This window comes from Podarcis erhardii (genome assembly GCF_964252035.2).
Source record: "Podarcis erhardii genome assembly, chromosome: 10".
Classification (NCBI taxonomy): Eukaryota; Metazoa; Chordata; class Lepidosauria; order Squamata; family Lacertidae; genus Podarcis; species Podarcis erhardii.
In genome coordinates this window covers 71,601,713-71,622,349 of record NC_138500.1, presented here as the reverse complement: position 1 = coordinate 71,622,349, position 20,637 = coordinate 71,601,713, and the positions used below count along the sequence as shown (strand labels likewise).

The following is a 20,637-nucleotide window of genomic DNA, read 5'->3' as shown; positions in this document are numbered from 1 at the left end:
TAATTCCATAATTCATTTGCCTCTTTACTGAATGCAAAGATAATCAACAACCAGCTCTTTTTCTTTCTTTCTTTCTTTCTTTCTTTCTTTCTTTCTTTCTTTCTTTCTTTCCTTTTCCCCCGATAGGGACTCAAGGCAGCTTCCAGCTAAATTTTTATTTCATTCCATTTATCTGTGGAAGGTGTTGTGCACGATCCCTTCCGTCACATATTTTTTTCTTTACAACAATCCTGAGAGGTAGGTTCAGCGAAGAGGTTGTAGTTGCTTCACGGTGACTGATGTTTATGATGTCTCTGTGTGTGGTGAGATCAAACGCAGGAGAGGCTTCCTGATGTGGAATAGGATGTCCCTATTTTCATCTGAGAAATGTTGGGGGGTATGCTAAAGAGAATTCCCCAGTATGATGTCTAAGCTCGGAGGAATTTTGGTTGATTTAAGCTATGGTTTGTAATGAGCCAGGATATCATAAACTACAGTTAGGTGCTAACTTGCTTGAACAGCACACTGGAGAATGATTAAGTACAGTTTGGCATCATGTCCCTAAAGGACTACTGTTGATTTCAAGGAGATAGAAAGCATCTACTTAGTTTAAATCAATGGGCTAGGTCATTTAGGCCACATTGTGCATACCAGAAGGCAACAACCATACCACACCCCTTTTTATATAAAAAAGAAACCTGACTATTTCAAAACATTTTAACCATTGGCAACCCAGTCAGATGGCTGGCATATATATAATAATAAAATAATAGTTATTATTATTATTAGTAGTAGTAGTAGTAACTCATGCCTTGAGTTCCTTCTAAGCTGCTTCTTACCCTACATTTTGGACAGCGCTGGGGCCACTGTTGCCTCCCAGCCTTCATTGCAGTGCAGCATGTCTCTGTTTTTCCTGTAGAGAACAAAGAAACCTCTTTCCTGTCTGTCTCTTGCAATCTCTAATATCCAACTTTTCTGTAATGCTTTTAAAATATATTACTGAAAAAGGACCCTAGAGGGGGGCACTTTATGAAAGGATTTTGGGGCACCTGTAAATTCAATTAAAGGAAGCTCTGTCTTTTACAGATGGTTGCTATTAGCTTCTCTGAATCACTTGCATTATACTTTCTTTTGAAATGGCAATTTGCAGATTGAATTTCTACCAAACATCACTTCTCTTCTTTTCATCTTTAACTGAGGAGTCACAAGCATTTAAACGCCAAGCCTCCTCTGTTGCTCTTAAATACTGAAAATCACACAATTACCCCAAAACTATGTAGAGCACATTTTTAGTGTTATTCTGCAATGTACAAAGCTGTATTCATTTCATTCCTATATACAAGCATACTGTTACAAATACATACCCACATACATGTACACACGTGACAGTAATCTTCAATGCTTGATTTAACTCAATGAATTCACTTCGCACCTCTTACTATTAATGTTCTTTACCCTGTGAATATTATATATTAACATCTTGAAAAGCCTTCTTGGCAAAGATAATGGAATAAAGATGTTTTATGGGTTAGGAACAGAGCTAAGAATGAGCTCCTTTGTAGATGGGTTTAATCTTCGGTCAGGAGTACTCTTGAAAGTAGTACTCTGTGTATCTGAAGAAGTGTGCATGCACACGAAAGCTCATACCTAGAACTAACTCAGTTGGTCTTTAAGGTGCTACTGGAAGGAATTTTTTTATTTTGTTTTGACCATGACAGACCAACACGGCTACCTATCTGTATCTTGAAAGTAGATTCATTGTAGGTGGAATTGGGAGTTTGCCAACAGCACAAAGATGACTCAATTAACACTTTGATTGCTAGCCTGAAAGTCATGGTGTTTGATCTAAAAATCATGAATGGAAAGCAAATCACTACTAGCATTCCACACTAACAGAGGTGTTCAGTTTGTGAAGGTCCTTTATGTATGTATTACAGAAGTTCTCGTCTTTCAGTTCCACTGTTTTCATGTATTTCAGTGCAAGGTATAAAACAGTATTTCACATGTCCTCCACATTTCAAAGGGCACTATTGGATCAAACCTGTGCTATATGGTCATGAAAATGCCCAGCAGATCAGTTCTGGCACTGACTTGCATTGAGGATATGAGGATATCACCCTTGCTGCCTGAAGTGGAGCAAAGCTAATCCATGCCAGTCTGCTCCAGTTGCAGATTGGTACAATATAGAAGCGGAGAATTGTAGGGCTGGAAGGGATCCTGAGGGTCATCTAGTGCAACCCACTGCCATGCAGGATTCTCACTTAAAGCATCCATGGCAGATGACAAGATTCTTAGCAAACAAATAAGCATAGGAAGCGACTGCTCCTAAAGAAGCCTGTTTTAGACCTTTTGGATTGGAACTGCTATTGGACAGTTGCCAAGGCCGCCTTTGGGGGGAAGTGGTGGAGACTAGGGCTGGGTGATATGTGGTTTTGAACTTCATGATGTATCACTAGCTAAACATTGCAATATATTAATATATCATGATGTCTGAAATAAGGATGGCTGGCTTGTGGTTTTTCCTGCATTGTGTTTTTTGCCAGTACCTGCTCTTGTGCTTTGCTGCCCCCTGCATGAGGCAGGCGAGAGCTGAGCTGGCAGAGTCAATAGGGGCTGCAGGAACCAAGAGAAGCATTGGCTGGCTTCACGGTTTTCCCCACATTGTGATTTTTGCATAGCACACACACGAACACACACATCATGATTCACAATATATTGCCAGGTCAAAAATTATGAAACCAATATCACAATATGGACTTCAAACTGGTTCAGTGTTTAGTGTGGCAGCACCAACACTTTCAAACACCCAGCCTGTTGACTTCAGGCAGGCATCTTCACTGTATTCCTTTTGGTGCCTGCTGAAGAAATTCTTATTTAGACACGGCTACTCAAAGGTTGTGGACTGGCGCGGGTGGCGCTGTGGTCTAAACCACTGAGCCTAGGGCTTGCCAATCAGAAGGTCGTTGGTTCGAATCCCCGCGACGGGGTGAGCTCCCGTTGCTCAGTCCCTGCTCCTGCCAACCTAGCAGTTCAAAAGGACGTCAAAGTGCAAGTAGATAAATAGGTATTGCTCCGGCGGGAAGGTAAATGGTGTTTCCCTGCGCTGCTCTGGTGTCACCAGAAGCGGCTTAGTCATGCTGTCCACATGACCTAGAAAAACTGTCTGCGTACAAACGGCAGCTCCCTCGGCCCGTAAAGCGAGATGAGCACTGCAATCCCAGAACACTGCAATCCCAGAGCCGTTCACAACTGGACTTAAGTCAGGGGTCCTTTACCTTTACCTTACTCAAAGGTTGTAGAAGTTTGAATTTGTTTTAGCCTATTTTATTGCAGTATGTTTCTGTATGTTTTTAATTATGTTTGCAAAATGTTTAATGAAAATTTTATTGTTTTATTTATTTATTTATTTATTTATTTGGTATCTGCATTGAGGTTTTATCTCCAATCAAGAGGCATATAAATCTTAAGAAAGAAAGAACTGTTATACCAAATTAGGACCATTGGTCCAGCTAGCTGAGGACTGTGCATGCTTCTTAGGGATTCAGTCACGAGTTTTCCCCAGCTCTTTGTAGAGATGCCAAGCATGGGACCTCTTGCATACAAAGTATGTGCTCTGCTCCTGAGCTACAGTCCTTTTGAAAATATTTCAGATGCAGGCATCTGAATACAGGCTATTGATTTTTGCTTCTCTGAGTATTTTATTATGCCCCTAAGAATAACTGGGCGTATCGAAGTCAAGCTGAAAATGAGGAGTATATGTATATGTCATTACACAATACGGTCCCAGCATATTGCTCTCTAAGACCCAGTTCCTACATGCAATGACTATCAACACACTTGTTTTCATTGTTTGGGGGGCTGCCTGGGACAGGATGTCATGGGGACATTTATTTGAACTGTGATGGTGTATCTGTATCCATTACATGCACATCATGTAATTTCAGCCCCAGTGTAGCCCCCTCCCTTTTTCATTGTAACTCTCAGCTAGGGAAGGATTTCTAAACTTTTATGGTGTTGTGTTTTACTCTCTTACTCAGAGCAAGTATCATAAACCCTTGGAGCTTCCTGCCTTGTAATGCATGTAACGTCAGTTTCCTTGAAAATAATGTTCACTGTTTGTGCCATCTGGGAGTTTAGAAGAACAAGACAAATGCAGAATACCTCTGTTTTATGTTCTCCTGACAGAGATGAGTAGAAGTTCTCAAGCAGTTTTATTGCTTATGGCAATATTATCCCTATATAAAGTAGCAAAGCAAGCAAAAAAAGCTCATTAAATATTGTTGAGGTTTGCTATGGCAAGGTGTATTCAAGGTCATCCTAAGGTTGAATCTGATGTTTATTAAAGATTAGCAATCTAATTCTGCAGGAGCCCTCTGGCTATATTAAGGCATGATAAGCCTTGCATACATCTGTCAGTAACAAGCTGTTTCAACTGCAGAACATGCATTCACTCCAGATACGTGTCCAGGAAAACCAAAGAGCATCATATACTGAGGAGATTTCCTTGCAGTCCTTCTTGCTATAAATTGAACAATAAAGATGTATCTTTTACTAAGGCTTTTCTTCACTTTAATAGTTTATTTTTCTGTGCTTGGAAATGACACTGAAGGCCTCTCCATATGATCAGTCAAAAAGCATGCTCCAACCTTATTTTAGGCTTCTGCACAATGTGCTCTGCTTGCTTAAGGGAATTGGACTGAAGTGCCATCAGTTCTGGTGCTGGGCTGTTGCCTGAAGGTAGTAATGGTCTAGATGTGAGCCACTAAATCGAAACTGAATCCAGACAACATAGAGATATTGTGTGTTGCAGTCTCTCAAGTCTGAGAAATGCATAGATGACTGGTTCTAGATGGTGTTGCACTCCCGGGGGGGGGGGGGCACTACATAGCTTGATGTTATTCCTTGATCCAGTATTGCCACTTGACACCTAGGTCATTCTTTAGATCAAGTGATCTAGTAATGGCTGGTTCACCAGCTTTGGGCCTTTCTGGATAGGGGTAGTCTGGCTACTACGGTCCATGCTCTTGCAACCACCAGATTGGACTAGTACTGTGTCTCAATGTAGGACTACCCTTGAAGACTGTTTGGAGGCTTCAGCTAATGCAGAACACAAAGTGCTAATGGGCACCATTGGCCAGGCTCATATTAAACCAGTCCTTAAATATCTGCACTGGTTGACAATATGCTTCCAAATCAATTCAATTTGTTGGAGCTGTGCTACTGGAGCTGTCCCCCTTCTTAAGCAGTCACAACACAGAAATAATGAGGGCTGTGTATTTTATCCTACGCATTGACCGTGAGTTACAGATTCAAAAGGGGGGGGTCTGCATATCTCACTGTAGCATTTTATGAACCCAGCAGTGCCCCTACACAATTGCAGGAGCAGTGATGCTACCAGCTGTCTGAATCAGTTTTGATGGGGAAATGTGTGGCCTGTGCACAAACAAAAATATATGTATTATGCAAAGAAGAGCTTATGCATAAACTCCTTGAGAAGCTCTACCATATTTTTCCTGTGTTCTATCCTTTGACATCTCTCTGCTGCATAGAGCCATGCCTGCTAAGAAAGGCACCCCCCAAAAACAAATATGCATCTCATTTTTTAATAATCACTAACAATATTCACATGAGAGACATAGCAAATGTTCAGAGGTAGCTAATACATTTGCATAAGTAAATGAGTGTGTAAGCAGTCACTTCAAAAAGATAGTAAGACACAATTTCCTGTACAAAGACCACAAAGTAAATTGTATTTGTTGCACGAATGCAGGGCAGTTTGCTGAACTCATTTGTCCAGCAGCATTACTCATATTTTCAAAACCAATACAGATGGTTGTATTTCAGTAAAACTAGGCTCTGTGCTTTTCCCCATGGTCTGTGGATGAAAGCCACTTTTCAGACACTGGAAGGTCACAGTCAAAGCAATTATTTTAACATGGTGGATAACATGATACTTGAGAGGGCATAAGCAGTATGTCACATGTATTGAGGCTTTGACTTGTGATTCCCTGATTCCCTACTAGGTTACAAGTATGTACCTGGACTCACAAGTACACAGCCATCACTCGTGTATATAGACACACTGCTGAGAGGTTTAGACTCTTGCTGGAGGTACAATGTGTGCTTGTCTATGAGTAATCATTTTACAAGAAGCTCTCACTTGGAGGAATAAAGAAGCTTGGTTTATTATACAATATCTAAGTTACAGGATATATCAATGCGGCTTCAGACAGAAAAATTCTGCAGTACATACTCACCTTGATCTAAAGATTGACAAAGTGTCTTAACAGTTTCCAAAGCAGTATACTTGTCCTTAAAGCAAAGCAGAAGGGTGCTGATTCCTGGGGAGTGCTGGGTAAATCCTGTCCTGTTGGAGCTGGAAGAGCTAACTGCCTACTAGCAGAGCCAATTGCCTGTCTGGCTTTTTGCAATAATATTCTTCCTAATAGGGCAGAGAGAGGCTTTGAAATGAACAAGTCCTGCCCCTTTCTCACCATTGCCCATTCTAGTGAGAAAATGACCGAAAACTGGTCATCCTGCTTGCTTCTCACTCTGTGTGTTTTGCTTAACAAAAAAGTGAGAGATGGTGATAGTGAGCCTTTAACTGAACCTGGCCGTCTCTTTGTTTGCTCTCTGCCTGCAAAGTACCTTTGTGGATGGCTCCCATTGAGGAGTTGAGTATCCTGTCTTTTTCTTTGGCGATCACTCCTAGCTGAGGGAGATTGTCTTCCATAAACACAGTTTTAACAGTGAGTCCATAAGTGACTGTGGAGGCCAATTCTGGATCCACATGTTCTTCCACAGTGGGGACATAGGTTTCTGGGTGGGAGTTGACCATGGAGAGGGTTTGCCAAGCGTGCCTTCCTCTTAGTGTGTTTCTCCTTTTCGTCCTGAGTTTGAGTGTCTTCAAAACCCATGACACTTTTGGTAAAGGCTGTTCTCCAATTGGAGCTCTCGCAGGCCGGTGTTTCCCATTTGTTGGTGTTTATATTACATTTTTCAAGATTTGCCTTGAGAGAGTCTTTGAACCTCTTTTGTTTACCTCCAGCATTATGCTTTCCATTTTTAAGTTTGGAATAGAGTAGTTGCTTTGGAAGACAATAATCAGGCATCCACCAGTCCACTGACGTTGATTGAGATGAGGTTGGTATCAAGCAATGTTCAAGATGAAGACTCTCATGTCATGTTAAGTCTTGCCAGTCTTCTTACTTATGCCATGATCTACAGAGATAAATCATAACTTCGGATTCACACTCTTCTGTTCACAGCTGTGGCTACTCACCAAGGGAGCTAATCAGAGGAAGAAACTGCTTTTTTGCCAAGGTAGTTTGACACCCAGCCCTGTCCACGTTTGGCTGTGTTTCTCATTCAAGCTGAAATATTAATACTATAGGACAAAATCCCAGTGAGTCCAGGATGGTCTATCTAGCAATGTGCACCAGTCTTGATCCCCTTCTTTTCAGCATTCACTTATGTTTAAGTGTGATTTTTAATGCAACTGCTGCACCAATTTCTAATTACAGTGGTACCTCAGGTTACATACGCTTCAGGTTACAGAGTCCGCTAACCCAAAAATAGTACCTCGGGTTAAGAACTTTGCTTCAGGATGAGAACAGAAATCGTGCTCTGGCGGTGTGGCAGCAGCAGGAGGACCCCATTAGCTAAAGTGGTGCTTCAGGTTAAGAATAGTTTCAGGTTAAGAACAGACCTCCAGTACGAATTAAGTACCTAATCCGAGGTACTACTGTATTAAATTTTCAAGTACCTTGTGCTTATCAGTTAACTATATCTATTTTGTTGGAAAAATCATACTAATTGCAACAATAGCCATTTATGCAGTTTGTCTCAAGCATTCTAAGTACTCCACATCTATCATATCATTAATCCTCAGCACAGCCCTATTGCTGATGTGGAGCTGATGGGGAGAGAAAAAGTGGCTTGCCTTAAGGCCACCAAGAGACTTAACATCTAAATTTCCTGTTGGCTCCCTGTGAGATTCTTTGTGGTTGCACCCTCTACCTGCTTTCAGAAGCCCTATGCACAGTTTCTTCATCTTGCATAAACAAGAAGAATGTCTGGAGGTTGGTTGTAAACCCTCTTTTCCTCCACCCTTTTAGTTTATCGTGTGCTGGCTGGGAATTGGCATATTTCCTGTCTGAAGGATTGCATCCTCCACTCCCACATTCTGACTGCCTTAGAAACAACTCAGAAACAAAAGGCGTATAAATTATACAGCTCTCCCATGTGGATGGCTTTCAGCTTCCCATCTGCCACACAGAGAGCCCAGAGATTGTCATGGTGTCAGCAAATTGAGCATATAATTCAAACTAGTTGGGAGTACATCTCAAACAAGCAAATTCCAAGTGTCAGGGGGGAAAGGAAGTATTTGAAGACAAAGTAACCCCTCAGGCTTGGAAAACTCCGCCTGACCTTCTTGCAACTGTTGTGTTTGGGGGGGCGGTTCCTGAGCAATAAGGTCATCAGCTCCAGATATCTTGGCCCCAAATGATGTGTGCCTAAACAGTCGTTGGATGTTATGTTATGACACTGGGTGGGTGGGTGGGGGGCTTAGAGCGATGGTAACATGTTCAACATACCAATATAGATCTTGCACACTGTGTCGGCCTAGAATTCTTTATTTAGCAAAGTGGGCGGGGAAGTATTGGTTCTTGTAGAAGATCAGAAAATATATACTTTGAAATGTACGGGGCTATGCCAATTTAAGTACATCAAAGTTACTTTAAACAGTTTCACTTGGTTTGATTGTTTATTTAAATCATTTTTACTTTGTGGCTTATATGAGATCAATAGCATACAAAACAGTCCCTGCCCTTAGGTTTACAATCTAACAAAAACAATAGAAAAGGGAAAAAGGAAGGAGGGGTGACAACTCAAGCACCAGTTCCTGATGGGGAACTTATGGCCTGTGGGGTCTTTTTTATTTTACCAGGTCTTTCCCCCTCTTCTTCAAGTTCTGCACTGGCTAGAAGGAGGAAACAGCTGATCGCAAAGTTCAATTCTAGATTGGCATGGGCATAGGCAGGGGGGGGGCATCCCCTAAATCAATAAAAACCAATACAAATCTGCGGTTCTGCCTCCCTAACAAAAGCCTGCCCCCTCCCAACAAAAACCCTGACTATGACCATGTAGATTGAGAGGTGGGGAGCCTTTAGCCCTTTGCTCCCCATTGTGGGCCCAGTGTAGATCAGACCTCTCACACCTGCAGCTTCCATTTCCAGAAATGATCCCTTGAAACAAATGAATCCAAATGCATGCAAAGATTGTCAAAAGCTACTTAAGGTCCCAGATGTAGGGATGGGAGAGAAATTGAATGACGACCTACCTATTTTGTGCTTCCCAATTAAATGCACAAATGCTTTGAAATGGGCACTTCTGTATGTTATGTGCAAAAGTTTTGCCAAGAGTGTGAGCACTTTGTGCTCAATTGTGTTTGTCTACTAAGGGCATTGTGTGAGGTTTTTGACCCCACCTGCTGCTGGGGTTACCACCCAGTTAATGTAGCACTCAGGCTGAAATGCGGTTGGTCTCTCAGCAGCAAGTGTGCTGCTTGCCCCTGCAATTGAGGGGGCCGAGGCAGCATGCTCTGTGCGTGCTGTGCCGATGTCATGCGCACATGCTGCGGGGCATGCTGATGTCACTCATGGACACTGCGTGATGTGCTGGCACATCATGTGCACACTGCGCGGCTTGTGCTTAAGGCAGGAGCATGTCACGGGGCATGCACGAGAGAGGGAAGCACATTGTGTGGCGTGCGTGCACAATTGCCATGGAATTTTGAGGGGGCTAGGCTCCCTCCTTGAAAATTTTGGGGGTCCCTCAGTCCCCTGCCCCCCAACATGGCGACCCTGATCAGCAGGGTAGACAGACTGTGCTGCATGTTTATAGAGGTGCGCTTGCACCTGCTAGGCTCTCCTTGCATATTTGTAAATAAATATAGCACCGATGGGTATGTCTCGAGGGTGTGCTCTTCCAAAGGCAAATAAATCCTTATTGTGTTATCCCTGAAACTAACCAGTTGGAGAAATTGGGACAGTATACCAGTAACTCTTTTTTAAAACACGTGGGTAATAATGGCCCTTTGTAATTCACTTGTGTTTTTATTGTGTTGTAGCTTACCTGGAACCACACTTCCCTTTAATTGCTCTGAGTAGCTACAGCAACATCAGGGTTATGAAGTGCTTTCACAAAAGATGCAAATTACATGTTGAGAGACAGAGAGTGAGTGAGCGAGAGAGACTTGATTTTCAATAGCAATTGCTTTTCAGCATCAAATGTGGCAGCATTATAAATAGTACGGTGTCACTTAGTGCAGAATAATAAAGACAGACTGTTGCATTATTTGTCAGAATTGGCACACTCGTGGTACCATCAGATTTTTCAGCCAGCAAAGTTGAGGAATTGGCCTTATCATGGCACAGCTAATAGACAATCCCAAGTAGTCCAAAAGTACTTGTTGATATAATGACAGCAAATGGTTTCACTGCTCAGTTAAGGGAGGAAATAGTCCCACCCCCAAAGCCATATAAGTAGACTAATAGTGTGATCCCAGGAAAGGGAGATTCTGGTGACAAAGGTTCCATTAAACTGAATGGGGGGGTGAGCTGGGACTGGCAGAACATGACAAAGCTTAGGTTTTAAAACAAAACAAATTCCTTCCAGTAGCACCTTAAAGACCAACTAAGTCAGTTCTTGGTATGAGCTTTCGTGTGCATGCACACTTCTTCAGATACACTGAATGAAGTGTGCATGCACACGAAAGCTCATACCAAGAACTGACTTAGTTGGTCTTTAAGGTGCTACTGGAAGGAATTTGTTTTGTTTTGACTATGGCAGACCAACACGGCTACCTATCTGTAACTTAGGTTTTAAATTTACGAACCCGTCACAGCTGCAAGTCAATTGGGGATATGGAAAGCATTTTGTTATACAGTGGTGCCTCGCAAGACGAAATTAATCCGTTCCGCGAGTCTCTTCGTCTAGCGGTTTTTTCGTCTTGCGAAGCAAGCCCATTGACGGCTTAGTGGATTAGCGCTATTAGCGGTTTAGCGGCTTTTAGCGGATTAGCGGCTTAGCGGCTTAGAAAAAGGGGGGGAAGGGAAAAAACCGCAGGAACTCGCAAAACATTTTCGTCTTGCGAAGCAAGCCCATAGGAAATTCGTTTTGCGAAGCACCTTCATCTAGCGGGTTTTTCGTCTTGCGAGGCATTCGTCTTGCGGGGCACCACTGTACATCATGTCCTCATGCTGTCTTCCTCGAAAATGCTTTTGGAGCATGCATGTGATACCATGGTATCCCATAAACCATTGTGGGAGTCACATTCAGGGATGATTCTTGGTTCTTTCCCATTTGAAATGGAACTAGGGGAAATTAGGCCCCCTGTGAGACTAACTTTAGCTAAGAACAGAGAAAATGGGAGAAGAGCAGGAGGAGGAAAGACAGGGTGGAGGAGATGCCTTGTGTACCCACACCATTTAACTCAGAGGGCTGGTGCAACAGATCCCAGGTGCAGCCTGAATCGAAGCTGGTGAAGCTGCCAAATGGAATGATTCAGTGCTTTTTTTCTAGAAAAATATGTGCCGTTACTCACCATGAAGTTGTTGCAGTAATTGCCACACTTTCTAACAACAACAAAAGAGGTGTTGGTACTGTACTCACTGTCAAACCAGTCTCCAAAAGGATAGGGTGAAGCAAAGTGATGTAACAGCGAGGGATGTCATTAACTCTGACCAATAAAGCAGTACAAAAGCTCCAACTTCATCTTATTTGAGTTCATGAGAGTAGAACCAGTGGAGGGCAGGAGTTTTGACGTACCCCTCCTCCGGCCGGGGGCCATGTCCACTGTCAGTAATATGCACATCTATATGTGAAGCTCTGAAATCTGCAGCAAATAAATATTGTTGTTAGCAACCTGTACTTTTTACGAAACCGTATAACAAACCAAACCTAAAATAAATCTTTCAGACATCAGATTACCATTAATGTGCATAATAGCAGTTTGTGTTTTCTTTCCTTCAAATTAGGCACTACAAGGCCTCATAAGGAGGGGGAAGTCCCCGGTGTGGATTATATTTTCATCACTGTTGAAGATTTTATGGAACTAGAGAAAAGTGGTGCTCTTTTAGAAAGCGGGACATATGAAGGTAAGCTGCGTTCTTTAATTGCAAAATCTGCTTTATGTTTTCATTATGTTTCCCTCCATTTTCTGGAATTACATTAGGACCTCCCATTAGATTGTATCATAGCACCCATTATCTTAAATTTATGAGCAGCCAGATGGTAGTTGTGAAAGTATTTTTTCCCCTATGAAATATCTAAATGCAAATGGGCTCAATTTAATTGGAATTCATGTCAGTTAAGGGGAAGGGAGAATAAAAAGTGAAAGCTAAACCACTCAGCACTCAGCGAAGTTAAGGCATTAAACAAGTTTTTTTATTTAATTAACGAAATAAGGTATAATAGAATACATACAAAAAAAGACAATGTCCTTGGGCAATAATTCACAAATTGTATAAAACAAATATTAATAAATTAAAGCATTAAACCTGAGTCAAAAGGATTCCACAAGGTCAGAGTATCAAGGGAGTTAACAAGTATACCTTTATATTTGTATCTGAACTTTTGGGTGATGTTCAGGGTGGAGGCTGGGGCCATCTGCACTAAAGGGGGGGGCATGTGTTCAGCTGTGGCTCATTCCTGTCTTCTGAACACAGCAACCAGAGTCAGGCCAGTGTCCATTTGGTTGTCTGCCCTTCATTTGAGATTCTTGAACATCATCATGCTTCATAATTGTTTGCGATTATCATTACACCAAAAACCTGAGCCTAACTTGCAGATGCTTCAAGCCAAGCAGTGCAGAGAGGGTGAATGAAAATGCTAGATTGAGGTGGGCAGTTCTACAAACACACACACACACACACACACACACACACACACACACACACTGTTGCATGGTACCCATACATTATTGACGATCTTGCAGATAATTGTGTAAACTGAAAGCTGAATCAGCAATTTTAAAATTGATGTCATGCAGATTCTTGTAAAACTTTTTTTTTTTTTTAAGAAATAAAAATCCTAGCACCTTAACTACATGGCAAGTAGATATGGAATTTCCGCAATGGGATTTAAAAATATCTGCTTGAGAAGTGACAAGCTGGCAGCTTAATGATACCTCTAGGGTTACTGTTGATTCACCTCATGTCAAACTTGTTCAAGATTTAAAAAAAAAATATGTGTGAAGTGGAAGTATGTTGCATAATACTGGAAGAGGAATGGAATGGAAATGTGCAAAAAACCCCCACAATACCACATAAACTTGTAAACAGCATGTTTCTTATAGTACATAAATGCGGCACCACATTATATCATGTCTTTGGTCTTTTTTGACTGCTTATCCCTAGATATTATAGGTTTGCAAGCTGTGCATTAAAAACGCGTACATTCTATAGAAGTCTAATATATTGGGTGGTTTCATCTGTCTGTGAAGGAACAGTGTAGGGCTCAGATTTATAATTTAAAATCATGTTGTTTTTGCTGTCTAGGAACTTATTTTTCCCCACCAGCAGCTGGGACTGGAACTAATAGTCCCAGCCTCTCCATCAGGAAAATGACATTGGATGCACCATTCCCACCAAGGAGATGGTTCCAGGCATCACCATTTACCCACTGGAGATGCTGCAACTACTAGTCCTTTCAGTCCTGGTCTCTGACAAAACAAATACATATATAAGACATTCTACTGCAGAGGTGGAGAACTGTTTTTAGCTTGATGACTGGATCTGGAAGTGGCCCACAATTCATGAGCCATTTTCGACAGAGGGTAGGCTCAGCCACCTGCCATCATATCAGAAGTGATTGGCACTGATAGCAAGCCACACTTTATCTGTGGGCAAGTGCAATGTGGATTCAAACCATGCCAGCAAACAGACATTTTTCCTTGGCAGACTGGCAAAGCTGTCTACAGGGCTGGTCTGCAGCAGAAAAAAAATGCCCCTTTGAAGGCATTTGCATCTGCAAATGGACAGTTTCAAAAGGGGCTTGCAATTTTCAGCTCCAATCTGCTCTTGGGTGCTTTCAGCAAGACCAAGGAACAATCAGGAGCACACTTTAAGCTCCCAGTGGTTCATTTTCAGATACATCTTTGCCTGTCCCGCATATGACATCAGGTGTGGGGCAGATGGGTGTAGTTTGGGGGAAATGACCTCACAGACCAAATTCAGACCCCTGCCAGCCAAATTGGGCCTGTGGACTGGAGGTTTGCCACCACTCTTCTGCTGGGAGCATCTGCAGCTGCTACCTCTGCCTTTCCCTTTCCCTTACGCCAAAATAAGTTTCTTCTCATTGGAGAAGGGTGCGGTACAGGTGGTCACAGCAAGTGGGGCTGTGTTTCCCCACTTATGGGGCTGTCATACATCCAGATTTTCCCCAATTTCAAAGGCAGAATTGACATCCAGGGAGGATTTTCGAATGGTGGCGCTTTGTCCTGGATCTTAGACAAGTCAATTGAAAAACCACGTTATTTTGGTGGTAATCCTAAATTTTGGGGTCTTCCCAACAGCTTTTGGGGTGTCCTAGTTTTTACTTTTTGAAAAATGGCAACCCTACATAAAAGAACCTTGTTTACCCCAGTCTTCCTCATAAACATTCAGATACAGGGCTCTCTTATGTAAGAACCTTCCCTTCATTGTTTGTAATATTCCTAGTGATGGCTGCAAAGTGAGAGACTAAAGTGCCATCACTTTTATACCAAAACTGGTTGCAGTATTTAATTGTCAAATATATCAAGTATATTTATTGACAAATACATTCAGAGGCTTAAAGGAACATATTACTAACATTATTTCTGTCCTGCTGACCTGCCATTTAATTGTAGGATATGGTATCTTCTAATGAATGTTCTTGAAGGCACATTTCAAGCTAAGAAAGTTTGGAACTGAATAGCACTTGATTGCAAAACCACCTTGGAACCGTATATGGCCTAAATGCCAAAAAACATGTTGCAGTGTGTTGTATGATCTTACTTAGAAAAATGCTTCTGTGCTCCAAAGCATGATCCTTGGGAGGGGATAATTAGCAATTGAAATGAGAGGCTTTCCCCAGCAAAGATTATAGGCATGTTTCCCAGCAAAGGTCATATTTACCCCCTAGGCATGGAGTTTAAGGGGAGCAAAATTTTCTTGCCCTGCCCCCTTCTTCCCTCTTTGAGGATGCTTAGCTATCAGATTAATATTACACTCCTTTTCAGTGTAGAGTGTAGTTTTAACTTGAGCTATCGGAGGAAGAACAAACTGTTGATATAACAAATAAATAAATAAAGCTGCTGTTTCGGGGGGGGGGGGAGAATTTGGATTTGACATCAAGACATGTCAAACCCTTTGTGGAAAATGGTCAGTGTCAGGAGACTTTCATTATTGCCACTGGCAAGTAGACACCTGACTCAGCTTACTGAAGTCATTGAAAAGTTCCTTCTCCATTTGCCTCCATCTTCCTCCTTTCACTTTTGTGACAGCCACAGATCGGGGGGTGGGGGGAGGCGGGCAAGGACTTTTTTTTTGCCTATAGAAATCTGTCAAAAAGATGTCATCTGATCTGATTCATCTGCCAGTTGATCCCACTGTTTCCTCTCCTTTCTGTTGAGGCAGTCTTCAAACCCAGCTAATGTTTAAGTGTGTGTGGTACAGACTGCATTTCTTACTTAGGAAACAAAGCTCTGTTTCCAAATTCAGCAATATTGGTCTTCACAGAAGCTGGGAGAAATGAGTGGCATCCCACTATAGCATCCATGTCAGTATCCTGTTAAATAACTTGAGATGATATTGACTGGGACCTATATATGTTGTCCAGCCATAGGGGAATGTTAACATTAACCTGTTTCTTGCCAAGTATGTTATAGAGCAGGCATATCCAACAGGTAGATTGTGATCTACAGGTAGATCACTGGACATCTGCAGTAGATCACTGGTAGATCACTGGCTGCCCCCAAAGAAGCTAAACAACTGTGGCTCCCCTAAAAAAAAGCTCACAATTTTACCTCCTCCCTGAAAAAACTCAACAACTTTGACCTGAAACCCACATCCATGGCTCCTCAGGGTTCTGTCTTAAACCTGTACTTAACCTTATTCAAGAAAAATGATTGAGAACTTGAAGTAGTTAACAGGAGTTGGATCCTTCCCATTATAATTTTCTGTATCTTCAGCACTTAATAATAATAATAATAATAATAAAATTTATTTATATCCCGCCCTCCCCAGCCGAAGCCGGGCTCAGGGCGGCTAACAACAATCAGCAGTCATAGCAGCAACACTATGTAATCAGTTATTTGTTCAGTATGCAGTCATGTGCTGTACTGAAAAATGAAATTAACTTTTAATTATCCTTTCCTCTGTTTTCCCCCTCTCTCAAGAGATAACTTTGTCAATCTTGTTTGTATTATCAAACTGTGAAGGTGACTTTCACCAGTATCTTGCATGCATTTCTAAACTTCTGCAGTTTAGAGATGATTTGACAGATGGTTCTCAAACCTGCCTGAGGTGAATTTTACCTACTGTATAAATATTGATTGCCTTAATAATTGGCATTCTGTATCTCAGCATCTTAACAAGATATTTTTCTCTAACAAGCTTTGTGGCATGGGAAAATCTTGATTCAATTAGAGCAGTATTGACATATTGCCTAAAAGAGAAATGTAATGTCATCACTCCTATGAGTGAATTGCTACTCAAACATGTGCAGGGGCTGCTGGACTGAAGTTCTTTCTGCCGGAGGTCCCCTGGAATATATGAAAGCTTCACAAGAGTACCATGGCTATTTTTGCACAGCTCCAGTTCATTTTTGTGGCACTTAAGCAGGGGAAGTTATTGAAAAGCAATTGTATTCATTTTCACTAGAACACATCAGTATGTGCTTCAAGAAGAAATCCCCTGACATTGATCCTGGGTTTAATTATAAATGGTGTAATTGGATTATAAATTGAGATAAAACAATGTGCAGTATGTATTCCATTTATGGATACAGCTATTTTCTGTGGTGTTTGGCTGAAAGAGGAAAAAAGGTCTGACTTTAGTTACTTGTTTTTAATTGGATCAGGGTATTATTGCATTAGTTTGTAAAACTGATGATCAGAGATGCAGAGCCAAGTGTAAGGACACCTTTTATTGGATCAACTAGTCATCTAACATATTGCATATAAGCTTTCAATGGCACATTCTTCGTTAGGCAGTGATGTGCAGAGCAAAAATAGAATGTAGAATCACATATAATAATGTGTAATTTCACATATTATTATTCTTACGCAACTGTGCCCTAGGGCAGTGTTTCCCAACCTTGTGCCTCCAGCTGTTTTTGAACTACAACTCCCATCATCCCCGACTAGCAAGACCAGTGGCAAGGGATGATGGGAATTGTAGTCCAAAAACAGCTGGAGGCACAAGGTTGGGAAACACTGCCCTAGGGAGTGTGTCTCACTATTCCTAGAATTCACCATCCAGAGAGGTATGCATGCCAGTTCTATACACAAATGGGATTTTCTTTTTCTTTTTTTAATATATTGTTTATCCCCTTCTTCTCCTTAAATAACAGCAGCAGCAGCAACAACAACAACCTCTAAACACTGATCTGAATTTTGAATTGGTAGGGTTCAGGGTGGGAGCTGCAGTATAGAAAACAAAACATCACCCTCCTGGGTTATGAGCGCTAGTGGATCTTTTCGAGCCCATTGAGCCTGCCAAATGAATGATTTCCTTAGATTTCACAGATCACAGGGGAGCCCAGCGTGGCTTCATCAGCAACTAGTTCCCCCCTCAGAAATACACTTTAAAAATTGAGTGAAGGATGACGGGTGAGTGCTTTACATACCTGAAGGAGCATATTCTGGCAAGTTTTATTCCTTTGACAAATTCTTCTTCAGATCTCTTTCACACCTTGGCTGGCAGCTGCAGACCAGCTGATCTCACTCAGGGGATCAGAACTTGCCAAGAGGGCCGCAGTTGTCGACCCTCTAAAGAATGGCACATAACACACACAGAGAGATCTGCTAAAAGTGTAATTTAATCCAAAATCCAGTTGTAATGTGGAAGGCATCCGCTCAGACAAAATATGCTGTGGGAATTATGACGGATAGCATGTGAACTTTCTTGGGAGGGAGGAGGTCACAGCTCTAGGCAGTCGAATGCAAAATACAAGGCAACTTGAGAGGGTTCTCTTCAGGTGAAATTTCTGTAGGAATTTCAAGGTGTATTTATAGCACTGAATTGCTGTAGGTCCATTTTGAACCGCTCAACACACCTATCTTCTGCAGACTACTATCGACGACTAAAACTATATTTCAGTGGCTCCTCCAAGTGACTAGGAAGAGCAGTGCTTTATGCACACCCAAATGATAAATATGAAACGAGATTTGTCTAGGTTATGAAATTTTTACACATTGTTGTGCTAGAAAAGTCTGGGCTGAATAATACATTTAGTCCAGGTCTTTGAGGCTTACTCATATTTAGTCTTGGGAGCTGTTCTGGTTATTGAATTTATGACTGTGTATTTTATTTGTATTTATTGTAAGGCGTCTTACAGGTTTTTAATTGGATTTTCTTTTAAGTTATGAACCACACTGGGATTGCTATGAAAAGGTAGTATCATTTAAAAGTGGGGTTTTTTAAGTAAAGTAAATAAATAAACTCATCTAATACACTTCAATGAGTGTTAGTCAGAGCTGAACTCTTAAAAATGTTATTTTCTTACATTACGTATCTTTGTAAGATAAACACAGTGGTACCTCAGGTTAAGTACTTAATTCGTTCCGGAGGTCCGTACTTAACCTGAAACTGTTCTTAACCTGAAGCACCACTTTAGCTAATGGGGCCTCCTGCTGCTGCCGCGCCGCCAAAGCACGATTTCTGTTCTCATCCTGAAGCAAAGTTCTTAACCTGAAGCACTATTTCTGGGTTAGCGGAGTCTGTAACCTGAAGCGTATGTAACCTGAAGCGTATGTAACCCAAGGTACCACTGTAACTATTGTATCAGCAGTGAGATGGCTTTGGGCAATTTCTAAGTGAAGAAAAAGAGATAAAATGGGGGGAAACACAAACACACTCACTGCAGTAAATATTTTTTTGATTGGATGTTTAGGTTTTACACTTCTCTTTTCACAGTTACAATTTACAACTCCCTTGGAAGTTCTTCGCTTTTGCAGGGCTTGATAATTGGGCTCAAAGAGGTCAGTGGGACACAGTTCGCCCCGGTTACATACAATATTTTTTTACCCCGGCTCAGTTTTATACCAATGTCAAACATAATTCTGCTGAAAATTTTGAAGGCAGCATTATGACACATCTTATATTATGTTCCTGTAGTTGGTGCTTGAATGTCTTAGTTTGCCAGCACCCATGGAAAGATGGAAATATAGGTGTTCTTAACATTTTCAGTTTTTTTACAGGGGTTTTCAAGGAAGTTTGCAGGCTTTTTCAATGTTGTTCCCAATATATGTGATTTCACTTAAACTTGTGGGGCCTCAGAATGTAACCCCCACGTAAATGGAGAGTTGCCCTTATTGTGTTCAAGCTCTGTTCTGTGCAGCTACTTTGATATTTTTGCATATGGCACTGGACCTTTACTATGTTTCGAAACTGTGTTAGATTCTGTTTGATTTCTGTTTTCTGTACCTTGCTTTGAGGTTCTTTTGAACAAAAAGCCATTAAGGAATTATGTGGAATGTGTTTCACCGAATGACAGTTTTATTCAGTCAGAGGACGATTGTCAGCAACTATATGTCCTCATCCTTTCATTTAGGTTTGAATGAGGGAAGATATATATCTTACTGTGAGCTGAAAATTGATCCAACTATACGATAGCGCAACAATCAGATCACAGCTTCACAAAACTGCTAGCTGTAATGATCATTGAATTTGCTGCTAATTTTTTTTATTTTGTGAGCCAGCCCAGAGGAAGAGTCAAGTACAGGAGGAGGGGATTACCGATTAGATCAAATTCTTTTTAAAAAGATTTATTAGATCCCGAAGAACAAGCCCTAGAAGGACAATTTACTGTAACACTTCATGTCTTATAGTACTACCATACATACATAATGTGCTATATTTAGCATTTTTTTCGGACCCTCCAAGTGTCCCTATTTTCCAGGGACATCCCTGATTTAGAGAAGCCACACTGGTTTCTGTTTTGATCCCGGAATGCCCCACTTTTCCTTAGGACATCCCTATTTTCATTTAATAAATGTTGGAGGGTATGGCGTAATCCAACCCCCAAGCAGTCTGAAGGCAATCCTGTATAAGGAAGGGTTTTTTTTAAAAAAAAAAAAAGGTGTCATGTTTTATTCTGTTTTTGTATATGGTGGAAGCTACCCAGAGTGGCTGGGGCAACCCAGTAAGATGTGTCAGGTATAAATAGTAAAATTATCATTATGGAATGCAACACACCTATTTGCATCGGAGAAATGATGGGAGGGTATGTTTTTTGTTTCAGTTCATTGTATTAAGGTAGAGTATTAATTAGGCCATTTTTTCAAAGTAGAAATGTGTATATGACATCACACACAACAAATTGTGCAAATGTATTCTACAGTTCAGCATATTGGCACTTAATCTGTTATTATTCATTTGCTGTTTGCCAGAAATGTGGAGCTCATTTGGC

General features: G+C 41.3%; 1 protein-coding gene across 19 annotated transcripts in view; it reads left to right on the top strand.

Annotated features, from left to right (window-relative positions):
* Window positions 1-20,637, top strand: part of MAGI2 (membrane associated guanylate kinase, WW and PDZ domain containing 2) — a 618,960-nt gene that overhangs the window by 340,370 nt on the left and 257,953 nt on the right. For all 19 annotated transcript variants that reach the window (XM_081879061.1, XM_081879059.1, XM_081879064.1 and 16 more), the window contains one exon: window positions 12,021-12,140. In XM_081879061.1, coding sequence (XP_081735187.1) covers window positions 12,021-12,140 — 120 coding nt within the window. The remainder of the gene's footprint in view (window positions 1-12,020; window positions 12,141-20,637) is intronic.